The sequence below is a fragment of the Mus caroli genome, chromosome 4, assembly GCF_900094665.2.
Source record: "Mus caroli chromosome 4, CAROLI_EIJ_v1.1, whole genome shotgun sequence".
NCBI classification, from domain to species: domain Eukaryota; kingdom Metazoa; phylum Chordata; class Mammalia; order Rodentia; family Muridae; genus Mus; species Mus caroli.
In genome coordinates, this window is record NC_034573.1 from 88,265,404 (window position 1) to 88,281,762 (window position 16,359).

Here is a 16,359-nt window from a genome sequence, read left to right on the forward strand (position 1 = left end):
TTAAAAAGAATGAATTTATGAAATTCCTAGGCAAATGGATGGACCTGAAGGGCATCATCCTGAGTGAGGTAACCCAATCACAAAGGAACTCACACAATATGTACTCAGTGATAGTGGATATTAGCCCTCAGTCTATTTCTTAAAAGGGAATGTTTAGAAACTAACTCTTTGGCCTGGGGTTAGTGATTACAAACAGGAACCACAGGGCCCTGCCCACTATGGCCTCTGTTTTTGGAAGTTCCAGCTGCTCAGGATTAGATCAGGGCAAATCCAGCACTCTCTGCCCTTCCTACCTGCTGAACTGCCAGATGAAACTGTGTCAAGTCCATCTGGAACAAGTTGCCCACAAAGGGCAAGCGCGGTGGCCTTGGTGGGTAGTTCTTGGGGTGCCGGCTTTTGAGGTAGTCAGCCAGAAAAAGGAAGGTGACAGCAGCTAGCAGCAGAGTCCGGAGATGGAGAGCTGCCCAGAAGGCAGCTGCCAGGGAACCTGCGGCTTCAAGCATGGCTGGCACTTGAGCACTTGAGCAGACTTTCCAGGGGAATTAGGGTTTGAGCTGAGGCTCAGGGATCTTACCTTTGCAGGGCTCTCAGCTAAATCTATTCCACTCCACCCCTCCCCCGCCTCCAGCCACGCCCTTCCATTTTCCTCTAAGGCCTGAGACCTAGAGGCACAAACATCCCACCCCTCCCTCTCTTAGCCACTTAGGTCTTAGCCACTCCTTCCTGTTAGCACAGGACCCAACCTCTAATCAGACAGCCCAGTGCTCTCTGCCCTGTCCCTTCACACTTTTCCCAATCCCTTGGCATGCCACCACTTCTGACAATGCCCCCTCACAGCACCCCTCGCCCCCTCCCCCTCCTTCTGCCCCCCCCCCCTTGTCATTTCCCTCTCCTAGAGAGCTGGTTCACAGAAACTAAGTGGAGGTATTTGCATGATCTCTTCCTGGCTGGTGGACATTGCCTATGATTAGAATCACCCAGAAGGAACACTTGGAGACACCAATAGCCCATAGTCCCTTAAAGTAAATCGTCCTGGAACAAAGGCAGGATGGAAAGACAATTTGATAGCTTTAAAGAAAGACCAGTGTGCCTGTTGCCTGTTGTGGAGGGTTAGTCCACTGGAAAATGTGTGTTAAAACAACAACGAAAAAACAAACAAAAGTCCCCAAACCAAAATACTTGGAAACTTAGGGATTTCTAAAATACCATTTTACTAGGTTTTAAGAACTTTAATCTACCCATGTTTATAGACAGTGTGCATTTATCAAGCTATTTAATGAATAACCCAAACACTCACATTTATAAGTATGTACTTATTCACATACTTTAATTGGATATACCACCTAATTACATATGATTTTGTATCCAATGCAAATAAATAAAACATTGAAGTGGTCATAGGTTCTGTCACTTACTTTTTTTCTGTGGACAGAAAAAGAACATGTGGAAATAATTACCATAGACAGACAAGACAAAATTATGTGCAGTCTAGTTGTGCCCAGTATAATAAACATGTAGAAATCTTACCTATCCTTATCTCTTTATGCTATGAGTAAGGCTGAGCAAAGTATTCAAAGGTTGAGCTTATTATGTGGAATTAAGGCAACATCCTTTTCTATTTTTAGAGCTAACTATCTGTGAATGAAATGTCACTACAGACAAATCTACCACTCTCAATAGTACTTTAGGTTAAAAAAATTATTCTTTCAATTGTAGTGAAACCCCATTTCTCATGCCTGCTTTTGTATCTAAATGAAATAAGGGGAAATAAATAGATCCATATGCTCATGCCAGCTAGCAGCTTCCTGCCTCATACCAATCTCACCTCTCTCCTACCCTGGATGACATAATGATGATCTTACCATAATTACTTGGCTTCTGGTCATCACCAATCTTACGTAGCTCTGTTTTGCTCTAGACATCCCTAGTGTCCCCTAGATCAGAAATTATTCCATCCACTATTAATTTGGGGAAATTATGCTAAGTTTCTATCATGCAAAGATCCTAATGCCTATCTGGAATAATGTCTAAAGACAACTGGGGTTTTAGCCTCTCATGAAATTAAAATTTATTGAGTGTACATTCACCTATTTTGGTCTTAAAAGCTATAGGCATCCACTCCTTTCTCAGAACATCATGGGTGTGGGAAGCTGGCAGAGTTCCCTTTGTCTAAGCAATTGACTTTACATAAAACAGAGAAGACATGAAGGAAAGGTAAGGAACAGAATGTCCCTTGAATGATTTAGGAGATACAAATATTCCCAATAGGATCTGAATCCTGAATGTGCTGCTTTCTCAAGCAGCCTTCACTGTATCGCAGGATGCTTTCTAATAGGCTAGACAGTGACTTAGGACTCTTGGGAGAATAACTTTTATGATGATGTTCCCTAGAAAATGATGTATTATTTTATCTACAAAGGAATAGGGTTTGGATGAGTTTAGGGACTTTCTACATTTGGTGCTAGTGATAGTTTCCAACACTAAGTGGGAACTAAGATAACTTGCAAGCCACACTTAGTAAGAGAATAAGCTGAGTGATGAACAGGTAATCTTATCCACAATGCTTCAAGATGAATTCTAGCATGAACACCTAGAAACCATAGTTGGTACAGAGGCATAGTAACTCTGCACATTTCATCTACAGTAGTCTGGAGAATTCCTCTAGACTCTTCCAGAACCACCTTATGCCACAATAAGACTTTTGACTTTTGATATAGTAAAAATTGGTTTAATGAAAGTGTAAACATGATATTTAAGATAAAGAGAGCTCTTCAAAGAGAAGCTAAGATATCTAGATGGAGATGAGAGCTTCCTGGTGGGAAAGTAACCTTTATGGTTTTTAAGCATATAGTGGAATATGTGTCATCTTCTTTTGTTTTTATCTTAAACTAAGCCACAGGTATCATCACTTTGGAAAAGGAATTTGCTCTCCTTGGAGATAAGTAAAGAAACAAAAAGGTCAGGGGATATTAGGTGAGGTATGAATCTGAAAATAGTTAAATTTCTTTGAGTGTTGACCAAATCAAGGAAGATGTGAGCCACAGAAAACATTCTCACCAAAATCCCTGAAGAGATAATACTGGCAGTTTGGATAGAGGGGATGCATATTATTACCTGGCCCCTCCAATGAAAAGTTGTTTATTTTGGGGATTTTCCCACATTTAGGCATCATTGCTGTTGACAGAAAACAGAAAATTTACTGCAAAAGAGCAGGATGTAGTTTATTCTGGGCATAAGTATGAGTAATAATGGCCAAGTAACAGATCCACTTTAAGCTAAATTCCATGTTCCAATGTAATAACAGTTTCATGAAGTTTTATAGTAACACAACAAAAATATAACACAAATCATGGGACTCTTCAAATACATTGAAGAACATCTCAGAAATCGCTGCTAGAGGCTGTTACTATCTGATAACAACCTCAGCCTTTAGTTTGGTGCAATTCAATGGTCAGTTAAATTTATGCATTCCAAAAATTTCACTTTAAATCATATATAAAGGTAGAATATTAGTGACTATTTAGAGTACTAAAGATAGCCCAAGATAATGTATATCTGGCCCTGGGCCTGTAGTACTTCAACATCTCCATAATCATTACAGCTCTAATCAGTAAATCACCCTTGCAGAAGATTCAATGAGAAACCTTCTTTATAGGAACATTCATTAACAAGCACATTGAGGAAAATCTTGATTGTCATTCCTGTAACCACAGAAAATATTGTTTTCCTATCTTGGTACTTCTATGGATAATTACAGAGATTAGGTTTTGTAAACTCAGCCTGATTTCTAAGACAGTACGGGTGAAAATAACCCCCCTCCCCAGTTTCTGAACAAACAACACTCTATCACTTCATTTCTGCATTTCTTTGAAAATATTGTTTGTTAAATTCATATTCCTACCAAACCTGATATAAAATGTGTGTGTGTGTGTGTGAATGCATTGGAGACAATGTGCTCTATTAACATATAAGAATCAGCCTCTCATTCCCTCTGCCTTTCTTTTTAAAAATGCATAATTCTAAAAAATCCTAAAGGATTGCTTGTATCCAAATGATAATTGCTTCAATATAGAAAGGCTGGTGCTAATGTTAAAGAAATAATTCTAGCCACAATAACATTAGAAACAATACAACCTGTCCCCAGGAATAACAGTGCCTCAAAGCAAAGAAGAAAGAAATTAAAGAAAATACTAAACAATGGAAAGATACTTCATGTTCATGAACTAGAGTAATTAGTATTTTCAAATTTTCAAAATCAATCTGTGTGATCTTGAACATTACACACACACACACACACATACACACGTACACACACACACACACACACACACACAAAATCATAAAGTCCTATAGAAGCGCAGAAGGCTTTAGTAAGTCAAACCAATCCTGAACAGAAGAAAACTTGCTGAAGGTATCATAGTACAATTGCACTATTAAGTCATAGTAACAAAATAAGTAGGGTATTGGCACAAAAGCATATGTGTAGTACATAGAAGACCCAGAAATAAATCCATGCTGTCACAGAAAAATGATAGCATGTCCTCAGCATGAAACCATTGGCCATCTCTCCTGGATAAGCCAGTTAAATCAGCCAATTAATAAAAGTAAAACAGAACATAGGAGATTTATTTAATGTGGTTAAAATAAGAAGAGGAGGGCTGTGGGACAGTTAAGCCTGTATAGCCATTGTGGAAATCAGTCTTGTGGTTCCTCATAAAATTAGACATAGTACTGCCTGAGAACCCAGCAATACCACTCCTGGGCATATACCCAAAAGATGATCCAACATGTAATAAGGACACATGCTCCACTATGTGCATAGCAGCCTTATTTATAATAGCCAGAAGCTGGAAAGAACCCAGATGTCCTTCAACAGAGGAATGGATACAGAAAATGTGGTTACACAATGGAGTACTACTCAGCTATTCAAAACAATGAATTCATGAAATTCTTAGACAAATGGATGGAATTAGAAAATATAATCCTGAGTGAGTCAGCCCAGTCACAAAAGAACACACAAGGTACGCACTCACTGATAAGTGGATATTAACCCAAAAGCTTGAAATACCCTAGATACAATTCACAGACCACGTGAAGCTCAAGAAGAAAGGAGACCAAAGTGTGGGTGCTTCGGTTCTTCTTAGAAGGGGGAACAAAATAATCACAGGAGGAAATACGGAGACAAAGTGTGGAGCAGAGACTGAAGGAAAGGTCATTTCAGAGACTGCCCTACCTGGGATCCCTCCCATATACAGACACCAAAACCTACACACTATTGTGGATGCCAAGAAGTGCTTGCTGACAGAAGCCTGATATAGCTGTCTCCTAAGAGGTTATGCCATAGCCTGACAAATACCGAATTGGAGGCTCAAAGTCAAACATTGGACTGAGCACGGGGTCCCCAATGGAGGAGTTACGGAAAGGACTGAAGGAGTTGAAGGGGTTTGCAGTCCATAGGAAGAACAACAATATCAACCAATCAAACCCCCCCAGAGCTCCCAGGAACTTAACCACCAACCAAAGAAAACACATGGAGGGACCCATGGCTCTGGCTGCATATGTATCAGAGGATGGCCTTATTGGACATCAGTGGAAGGAGAGGCCCTTGATCCTGGAAAGACTTGATGACCCAGTGTAGGGGAACACCAGAGCATGGAGGCAGGGGTGGGTGGGTGAGTGGGGAAGCACCTGCATAAAGCAGGGGGAGAGGAGAAGGGATAGGGGGCTTCTGGAGGGAATAACATTTGAAATGCAAATAAATAAAATATCCAATAAAGAGAAAAAAGAAATAAATATAAGAAGAGAAACTAAGAGATGTAGCTGACTCATCCCCTACAGCTATTATTGAGGTCCTGAAATGAAGCTAATGTTTAATGTGTCTGACCAAGATGTGGTTACACCTACCTTAATCTCAGATCCAAATCTCTCAGTAAGTTCAAATAACATGTTGTGAATCTTTTTCCAGGAGACAAGATTCCCTCTTGGGAAGGTAAATTTCTCCCCTGGTTGCTATGCACACTCTAGTGAAGTTTGCTTGGCAGGCAGAGAGGCCTGGGAGCACTCATGAGGCAAAGAGTTTCACAGAAACTCACCTCCTGGAACTTTGGCATTCTCATAACCCGTATACTCATACCCTATTCCCGTGTTAGTCTGGTGTATGGATTCACATGCTCTCTTTTAGTATTATTTTATTATAAGTGCCTTTAAAGATTGAATTCTGACATAGCTAAGCCTTCACCAGTGTTCCAACATCCCAGGAAATACTTGAAGCTGATAAACTTGGAATTCAGTAAGAAAGTTACCTATTCAGTAACTAATTAAGCATTACAAAGGATGGAGCTGGATTTAGTAACTAATTAAGCATTACAGAGGACGACCGGAGCAGCTCAGGGCTGGTCTGCAGAGGGTTTACTTGAGGCAGTAGCCAGTCTCACCCATACACATTGGCCTAGCTAATAGGTGGGTTTACCATGAAAGAGTTAGGGAATCCCACTGAGACAGAGATCTTCAGTACAGCCAGGTATAGCAGGCTACATGGCATATTAGAAACAAGTTGGTGATTTCTTTTGACAAATGGAGATTCTACACAGATACTTAAAAGTTACACTCATACAAGAATTTATCAGGGCCCAGGTAATAGGGGGGTTGTGGTATTGCATTATTCATGAGAAGGTCTGCTAGAGCAGAACCCCTTGTCATTACATATAACTGTCTGGGGTCTCGTCTTTCCTACACGGTGGTTTGATAAGTTGTCAGACTTTAAGTTCCTCTTTTGGCCACACCAGTTTTTCCTCCTATTTCTCCAAGCATGACTTTTCTATGGAAATGCCAATTTCTTAAAGACAACTCTTTCAGTAGTTAAATAACCAAGCTAATGATGGGAGCACAATTGTTTCCTTTGATGATCTTTATTCTTGTCACCACAGTTATAGAACCTTTACGTATTGTTGGTGATAATGAATGCCAGTAATTATTTCACTCTATATGGGTATAAATAGAAAAGATCCTTTAAAAAAATAAAAATAGAACTTTCATGTAATCTAGCTATTTCACCCTTGCACACATACTCAGGGGATTAAAAGTCAGCGTGTAATGAAGATAACAACAGCATCACCATTTTTAATTGAAGTACAATTTACTAAGGTATTACATTAAGTAGTCCTGGAAAGATATAGACAAATTCTCTTTTATCTCAGACAGGACACTAATTAAAGTACAAAGTACTGCTCTGTCAATTCCCAACTTGTCAAATCAGTGTGTTTATTGGGCTTAATTACAGAGCATAGGTGAACTATACCATACAATGAACTGTCTACAAGGCTGATCATCTGATAAAACTGTCAATGGCTATGGAAAGGGTAGAATTTTGCAAATCCGGAGATCAATGATAATTTATTTCACACTTTCTTTAGATTCATTAATAGCCATTCCTTGTTCATTTGTTCTTCTATAACCAATACTGGTTTGTCCAGATGAATTTTTGCATATGCCTGGTATGCACTGGTAACGGGGGTTGACAAGAGGCAGAAATCATTTATTTTAAGAGTGTTTGTAGAGGAAGAACACTTGATCTTGCAGGATCACCTTCTGATGATTTTTAAATGTTATAGGGTCAAGAGTATGTGGTAGTTGTCACCCATGATAAAGGAAGAACAAATTGATAGAAGTATTTGTTTTTACACATGTCTAACTTGAGATCATCTTTGACTAGCTTGTAGCTGAGGACCTACTTTCAAAAGTCTATACCCACAGTCAGCCTATGTGGAGGTAGAGACACACAATCTGAAAACCTTGATTAGTGAGTGTCTGTTCTGTTACAGGGAAATAATACTATGGTTAATATTTTCCATTAGAGGGCACTGTTTATCCTCCAGTCTGATGTTAGGCCAGGCTCCAGTGCAGGAAAATAGCATGCATTTCTTTTTTTAAGGTTTGGATCAAATTGATATAGTCTAGGGATATCTTGTAACCTCTCTACGTGGAACATATATTGGAACATCTTCTCTATTTTCTTCTATAATAGACTTGATATAAATGAATTGTGTCTCTCATGTGACTTTCAGATTATGGAAACAGTGGAGCCCAAACAAATGGGGAGTTGCCCCAGCAATTTCATGCTGGGAGAAGGAAAAGGCCCTAGCTAGAGGAGAAATTTGTCTCTTAGAAAGAGATTTCAAACTATACCACCAATCAAAGAAAACACACTGTGGAATTTTTGGCTCTAGCTATATTTGTAGCAGAGGGTGGTCTAGTTGGTCATCAATGGGAGAAGAGGCCCTTGGTCCGGTGAAGGATCTATGCCCCAGTATAGGGGAATGCCAGGACTAAGAATGGGAGTGGGTGGGTTGGGGAGCAGGGGGAGGGGGGAAGGAGTAGGGGAGTTTTGGAGGGGAATCTAGGAAAGGGGATAACATTTGAAATGTAAATAAAGAAAATATCTAATAAAAAAGAAAGAGATTTCACACAATTCTAACAACTTGTCTGATCATTTTACAGGGTGAGACTAAAGTATAGACAAGATGGTTCAGTGACCACACCCTGACTGGGACTGTCTTTATGTGCATATCCTTGGCTCTCTAGTGAAACTTTAATCTTATTATAGGACCCCGAGGGTGACTTACGATGGTTTCTGGATCTCTTTGTCCTTTTTCCTAATATGGCCCCCATGGAATACATACCCCTTTTTCTGTTTCCCACATTTAATTTAGCTCTTTTTATTGGCTTATTTAAGAAGATTGTTTAGGCCTGACTTGGAGCACAGGTAGTGACACACAAGTTCAATAACACTTTGTCTTCAACTCCATAGCATCCTTTGAAGATTTTCTCTTATTCATTCTCCACTCATGAGCAATGGAAAGAGAAAACTTTTGGACTAATTCCTCTTGTTGACAGAGAACTAAATTGTTCCATAGATCTTGTCCTGCCTCATTAGTGACAATGACTTTAATAACCTGTTTCATTGATTGACCTTACTGAATTTTGTGTAGTTAATCTTAGCCTCTCTGTGCAGTACCTACCATCTGAAAAACCCTCTAGAGTAAACATTGATTCTCATGTATCTGAGAGGTCATCCAGCTTCTAATGATTATATGAGTCAGGGAGGATCCTGGCTCTCTTGTTTAAGGCTCAGAGAAGTATCTTAAATGTCAAAAGGGATTTTTCATCTCCCAAACCATGTATAGAGAAGGGTAGGTATAGGGTAGGGGCATGGATCTTTTCACCAGTTGAGAGACTTCCATATGTTTTGTAGAATCTCTGGAATGCCAAGATCCATGGATACATGGAGAATCAAAGCTGAATTTTGGAGGAAGTCTGTGAAAGTCTGGGACTAGTGGCTAAAGTCTTATTTCCAGAAGACACTGCAATGTTCTTGATTCTGCAACAAACTCATGAGACTCTATGTGCATGCCATTATAAGATTCTTCATCTTTCTATTTTGGTGCTCAGCTCATAAATTGACCCTGTAGGCTTGAATAAACCCAAGGGGACAATGACTAAATATCAGGAGACAGCCTCCAGACTATCTTGCCCTTACTAAGAAGCATCTCCTATTTTGAAGCTATCTTTGTTTCTTAGTTACCAGGCCATCTTTTTCTCATGTCTGTGATATCCTAGAAATCTGCCTTGTTCAAGTAACCCATCTGTTTTGAGCTAGATGTGTTGCCTTCTTAATTCCAAAACCTTCAAAGTATTGCCTTATTTTAAATGTTCACTGCCGCATGGTTGCTCTAAGTCTGTTTGTAGGAGAGAGGTGTTGAGAAGATTCACATATTGACAAGGCAGAAGAGAAGAGGAGAGAAGTACTATAGTGTCCATAATAAGTGAGGAATGATGATTAAAATTGCATTTACAAAATCTTTGTATAATTCTTGAAAGAGAAATAAACTTATTTTTTAGAGCATATTTAATGTGCTTAGAAAAAAATAAGACATTTTATGAGTGGAAATTTTCATTAGGAGTCACAGTGAATTTCTTCCCAGAGTTTCTTGTTCATTCCTGCTACATGCTATTGGTCTTGAGTCCAAGAGCTTTCTGGTGCCAATATTTTTATATTTATTATATTTAGTGTGTTATGATTAGATCATGCCCTGATCTCATACTCTATACCATATAAAGAAATGTTGTATGGAGGAGCTAGAGAAAGGACCCATGGAGCTGAAGGGGTTTGCAGCCCCATAGAAGGAACAACAATATGAAACAACCAGTACCCCCAGAGCTCCCAGGGGTACCAAACCAACAACCAAAGAGTATACACATGGAGGGACCCATTGCTCCAGTTGAATATGTAGCAGAGGATGGCCTTGTTGGACATCAATAGGAGGAGAGGACCTTGGTCCTGTGAAGGCTCCATGCCCTAGTGTAGGGGAATGCCAGGACCAGGAAGCTGGAGTGGGTAGGTTGGTGAGCAGGGGGAGGGGAAACCAGGAAAGGAGATAACATTTGAAATGTAAATAGAGAAAATATCTAATAATAAAAAGAAATGGTGTGTTGTTGTTGTTGTCTAGGAAGACTTCATTTTACAAGTAGTTTTTGACTCTATATTGAAGATGGAGGATGAGTTTGGACTTAAGTGGACACATGAATAGCACCATCTGTCTGTCACTACCCAAATGTTTTATCTGTAGAAGGAATATTAGCCTATGAATTTATTGAGGTGAATTAGTACTGTGTGTGTGGGGGCATAGGAATATTAAAATAATATCAGGAAAATTAGGCCTAAGAGTATATTGGACAATTCAGACCAAGGAAAGAGTATAATTTCATCTTTGGACACCATATAGAGACAGACACCAGCAATGTGAGGATGGTATTCACATTAACCTGTCATTTAACTTCTTAATATGTGCACTGTGAACAGAAACTCCTAAAAAGTGATGCTATATCTGCAAAGACTGATTGACCAATTAGAAGGTCAGTACTTTCCAGAGAGTTTGGAATGTAATAGATTCAAGACTAATTCCCTTTACTTGGACCAGATTTAACCTCTAGGTGCATCTAGTCAGTTTTTTTTTTCTTACTTCTTTGTGGAACTTAACATCCTGGGATGAATAGGTAAAAAGATTTGGAATCTATACATTTACCAGACTCACTAGACTCACTGGCTTCCACTGCTGAGGTCCAGCCTCAGTGTGAGGTGAGTCCTGAAAAAGGGCGCAGATGTGAGCGGTGCTGACTCAATAATGAGTCAGAGTCAGTAGTGGATGCATTTTTAGTTCAAGTGCTCTCTCTTTCTTGGAGGATTCTCATTATTCTTCCTTCTTTTCCTTTCTTCCTTCTTCCCAGTCTTTTTCCTTCTTTCTTTTCGTTCTCTTCCCTTCTTCTGATCAGAAAGTCTGTACTCAGACTTTTTTAATTAGATATTTTCTTTATTTACATTTATTTACATATTTGCTATCCCCTTTCCTAGTTTCCTCTCCAAAAATTGCCTCCCACCCTCCCCTTGCTCCCCAACCCATCCACTCCTGCTTCCTGGCCCTGGCATTCCCCTATACTGGGGTATAGTATCTTTGCAAGACAAAGGGCCTCTCCTCCCATTGATGGCCGACTAGGCCATCCTCTGCTACATATGCAGCTAGAGACATGAGTCCCACCATGTGTTTTCTTTGGTGATTTAGTCCCAGGGAACTCTGGGGGTACTGGTTAGTTCATATTGTTGTTCCTCCTATGGGGCTGTAAACCCCTTCAGCTCCATGGGTACTTTCTCTAGCTCCTTCATTGGGGACCTTGTGCTCTGTCCAATGGATGACTGTGATCATCCACTTCTGTATTTGCCAGGTACTGGCAGAGCCTCACAGAAGACAGCTATATCAGGATCCTGTCAGCAAACACTTGTTGGCATCTGCAATAGTGTCTGAGTTTGGTGGTTGTTTATGGGATGGATCCCCAGGTGGGACAGTCTCTGCTCATAAATTTGTCTCTGTAACTCATTCCATGGGTATTTTGTTCTCTCTTCTAAGAAGGATCTAAGTATCCACACATTGGTCTCCCTTCTTCTTGAGTTTCATCTGTTTTTCAAATCGTATCTTGGGTATTCTGGGTTTCTGGGCTAATATCCATTTGTCAGTGAGTGCATATCATGTGTGTTCTTTTGTGATTGGGTTACCTCACTCAGGATGATATCCTCCAGATCCACCCATTTGCCTAAGAATTTCATAAATTCATTGTTTTAAGTAGCTGAGTAATACACCATGGTGTTGTACCACATTTTCTGTATCCATTCCTCTGTTGAGGGGCGTCTGGGTTCTTTCCAGCTTCTGGCTATTATAAATAAGGCTACTATGAACATAGTGGAGCATGTGCACTTATTCCCAGTTGGAACATCTTTTGGGTATATGCCCAGGAGAGATATTGCTGGATCTTCCAGTAGTATTATTTCCAATTTTCTGAGGAACACAGAGGACTAAGGATTAGCTCTACCTCCTGGCTGAGGATGAAGGCCCAGTAGGGACTGCGTCCAAGAAGCTCTGTTGCTTCTGTGGCCTGCAATCCCCTGTGGGGACCCACCTCAGAGAGACACATCACTGTCCTGTGCAGACCTGCCTCAGAAAGACACTGAAGGGAAAATGGGGATCTCACCTGAGTCCCAGGGTCAGAACACTCCCTGGAGGCAAACTCTGAACCCAGACTTTTATTTACTAAAATTACATCATTCAGGATTTGAAATTGTTAATAACTTTTTTTTAGAAAGTCTTAAATTTATATAAATTCTGTGGGTCCCAGAGAATTAGTCCCAACCCCTGCTTCCTTAAAACAGAAACTAAACTCAAAGAAAAAAAAAGTCCATTTCCTTTTCAGTTTATACATCCTGTTCTTCATGGGTAATTGGGAACAGCTGTTGTGGTTTTCTAGTACAGCAGACTGCAGTTTTTGGTATCTATTTTCATGTAAGAACAGAAAGGTGACAGACTACTAAGGTTAAAATAATTTCTTACAAAAATTTAAAATTTATGTAAGTCAAGTAGGCATTGTTATCTTCAATCCTCCAAGTAGCTAGGAGAATGATGTACTAACTTTATTTTTTTAATTTAATGTTGTTTGTAATTCATTTTCTACACTCCATATTCCATTTCCTGCCCCTTCCCATCTACAGTCTGATAGTTCCACATCCCACACCTTCTCCCCACCCCACCCCATCTCCACATGGATATCCTCATCCCCAACCCCACCTGACCTCAACTCCCTGGGGCCTCCAGTCTCTTGAGGGTAAGGTGCATCATCTCTGAATGCACAGACTTGAAAATCTTCTACTGTATGTGTGTTGGGGGCCTCATATCAGCTGGTGTATGCTCTCTGTCTGGTGGTCCAGAGTTTGAAAGATTTCAGGGGTACAGAATAATTAAGACTGCTGGTCCTCCCACAGGATCAACCTTTTTCTCAGCTTCTTTCAGCCTTCCCTAAGTCAACAACAGGGGTCAGCTGCTTCTGTCCATTGATTGGGTGCAAATATCTGCATCTGACTCTTTCAGCTGCTTGTTGGGTCTTTCAGAGGGCAGTCATGATATATCCTTTTTTGTGAGCACTCCATAGCCTCAGTAATAGTGTCAGGCCTTGCGACCTCCCCATGAACTGGATCCCACTTTGGGCCCGTCATCCCAGTCACACTTCTGACCCATAATTGTTTCTATCTGAAAGAATTACAGGGTGTGGAGGGCTGTGAGCAATCGCCATTACAAGATGGTGCTGGCTTCTGCTGTGCCTAACTAGTAAACAAGCCTTGTGCGCAGGTGCGAGAGTGAATTCACACCAAGTCACTGCCCATATTGGGGTGTAGTAATGAGGTGATGGGCAAGCAACAAATCAGGTGCTGACACGCCACACTGAGGGCTATATAAGCAGCACCATTTTCTGGGTTCTGGGTCTTCCCTCCTGAAGAAGCAATAAAGCTTTTGCTGCAGAAGAATCTGGTCGTCCGAGTGTGTTCTTGCTGGCGAGAACAATAGTTCAAAACAAGTGGCGCCGAGAACCCGGGAACTTCATACCATCACCAGCGCAAGGGAGACCCTCCGTTCGCAGGGCGGGTTCAGAACTGCGGGGCACGTAAGGCTCTGTAGGGTATGTTCAGTCTTGAAATTTCTCCAGAGTTAGAGGCCCTTTTGTATGTTTTCACGGGGCTCGTTCTTTTTCTTTTGATTGCGTACTGCTTCCACCGCTGGAACTGCTGACTGGTTCTCAGTCGCAGTCAGGCATGGTTAGATAAAAGGGCAGCGAGCAGTATGGGAATCTTCCACTCCGTGGTGACTGCCTTACAGTCGGTCTTGAGGCAGTGTGGCCTAAAATTCGCCACTAAGACTGTAGAGGGCTTTGTTAAAGAGATAGATCTCGTAGTGCCTGCATACTCAGGGTCATTAACTATCGCCTCTTGGGAGAAACTGAAAGGAGATCTAGTTAGGGAACAGCAGAATGGCAAACTTAAAGCAGGGACCATGCCGTTGTGGAAGCTGGTAAGATCNTGCTTAAAAGACGAGGATTGTCAGCAAATGGTTGAGGCGGGGCAGAGGGTCCTGGAGGAGGTCCAAGACAGTCTATCAGAGACAGAGCGGGGAGAGAGATTAAGAGTTCAGAGGAAACAAGGTGCACCTAAGAATAAAAGCCTTTCCATGGGCCTTGAGCCTGAGGAAAAGAGAAATAAGGGAAAGAATGCCCTGGGAGAGTTTAGAAAAAGGGATGGAAAGGGAGAGACGAAGAGAGATCGAGCTGGGGAGGCACCTAAGGGAAGGAGCTTCTATCTGCCATTAGACGAGTTCAAGGCACTAGCTGTTAGTAGCTCAGAATCGGATGAGGAAATTAGCCCCTCTGAGGAAACAGACTTAGAGGAAGAAGTGGCTCGCTATGAGGGAGAAAGATACCAGCCAGATGAAAGACGAGCTAATCAGTCACAGAATAAGACAAAAACAGCTAGAGACAACTGTCAGTTCGCTGCGTGGTCTCCGCCCTCGACCTTTGGGTCCTAGTGCACCTCTGCCCTATGTGCAGAGGTATCATTCAGACTCATTCATTCCAAAAGAGGAACAGAGAAAAGTGCAGCAAGTGTTTCCGGATTTTGAAGGCGCCGATGGTGGACGAGTTCACGCTCCGGTGGAGTATATACAGATTAAAGAACTTGCTGAGTCAGTCCATAACTATGGAGTCAACGCCAATTTTACTATAGCACAAGTCGAAAGGCCTGCTACTCCCAGGGATTGGATGACTGTAGTGAAAGCTGCAGCCCCTAATATGGGAATGTATCTAGAATGGAAAGCTTTGTGGCAAGACTCCTGCCAAGCACAGGCAAAGGCCAATGCCGCCATTGAAGGGGACCAAAGAACATGGACTTTTGAGTTGCTTACAGGTCAGGGACAACATGCTACTAACCAGACAAATTACCATTGGGGAGCATACGTCCAGTTCTCAGCTGCCACCATTAAGGCATGGAAGGCACTCTCTAGGAAGGGAGAGGCAAGTGGACATTTGATAAAGATTACTCAGGGCACCCAGGAGTTTTCTCAGACTTTGTGGTTAGAATGACAGAAGCAGCAGGGAGAATTTTTGGAGACCCAGAGGCAGCTATGCCTTTAATTGAACAGTTGGTCTATGAACAGGCTACGCAGGAATGCAGGGCAGATATTACACTCAGAAAGAGCAAGGGATTGCAGGACTGGTTGAAGGTTTGCCGTGGGCTTGGAGGGCCACTCACTAATGCCAGTTTGGCAGCTGCCATTCTACAAGGGCAGAAGTGCCCTGACATGGCTGAGCTCAAACTCTGCTATAATTGTGGCAAACCAGGACACTTAACAAAGGGCTGTAGAGCCCTTGTCAAAAGGAGAGCACCAGGACTGTGTACTAAGTGTGGGAAAGGGTATCATTGGGCCAGAGATTGTCGCTCAGTCAAGGACATTTGAGGCAGGCCCCTGCAGCCAGGATTTCCTCAAGCAGAAGAGAATGAGGCCATTCCAAAAAACGGGTATCAGGGCCCCAGGTCTCAGGGCCCCAAAACATATGGGATCTGGCAGGCAAAAGGTGGACCCCACAGTCTGCAGGGCAACAGAAGGATCAGCTGGATTGGACCTCCGTGCCACCACCCGATTCATGCTGGTGCCCCAAATGGGGATGCAGCTGGTTCCTACTGACTACAAAGGGCCTCTGCCATCCAGAAGTGTCGGCCTAATACTGGGCCGGGCCTCNCTTACCTTACAAGGCCTTATTGTTCACCCTGGAGTTGTAAATCAAGATTATGAAGGGGAACTTCAAGTTCTCTGTTCCTGTCCTCAGGGTGTCTTTTCTATTTCACAAGGGGATAGAATAGCTCAGTTAATAATTTTGCCAAGCCTACATGGCTGTTTTCCTTCCTCTGGTATCCCTCGAGCTGCCAGAGGGATTGGT

The 16,359-nt window shown here is 41.8% G+C and overlaps 1 protein-coding gene and 1 pseudogene across 4 annotated transcripts in view; one reads left to right on the plus strand and one right to left on the minus strand.

The window, feature by feature from the left end:
- Positions 1-574, minus strand: part of LOC110292766 (cytochrome P450 2J3-like) — a 50,538-nt gene extending 49,964 nt beyond the window's left edge. For 2 of the 4 annotated variants that reach the window (XM_021160321.1, XM_021160320.1), the window contains exon 1: positions 294-574. In XM_021160321.1, coding sequence (XP_021015980.1) covers positions 294-503 — 210 coding nt within the window. In that variant the 5' untranslated portion in view covers positions 504-574. The remainder of the gene's footprint in view (positions 1-293) is intronic. The other 2 variants (XM_021160319.1, XM_021160318.1) reach the window with 2 other exon arrangements.
- Positions 575-14,423: 13,849 nt separating this feature from the next.
- On the plus strand, positions 14,424-16,106 carry LOC110293362 (annotated as a pseudogene).
- The last annotated feature ends 253 nt before the right edge of the window (positions 16,107-16,359 follow it).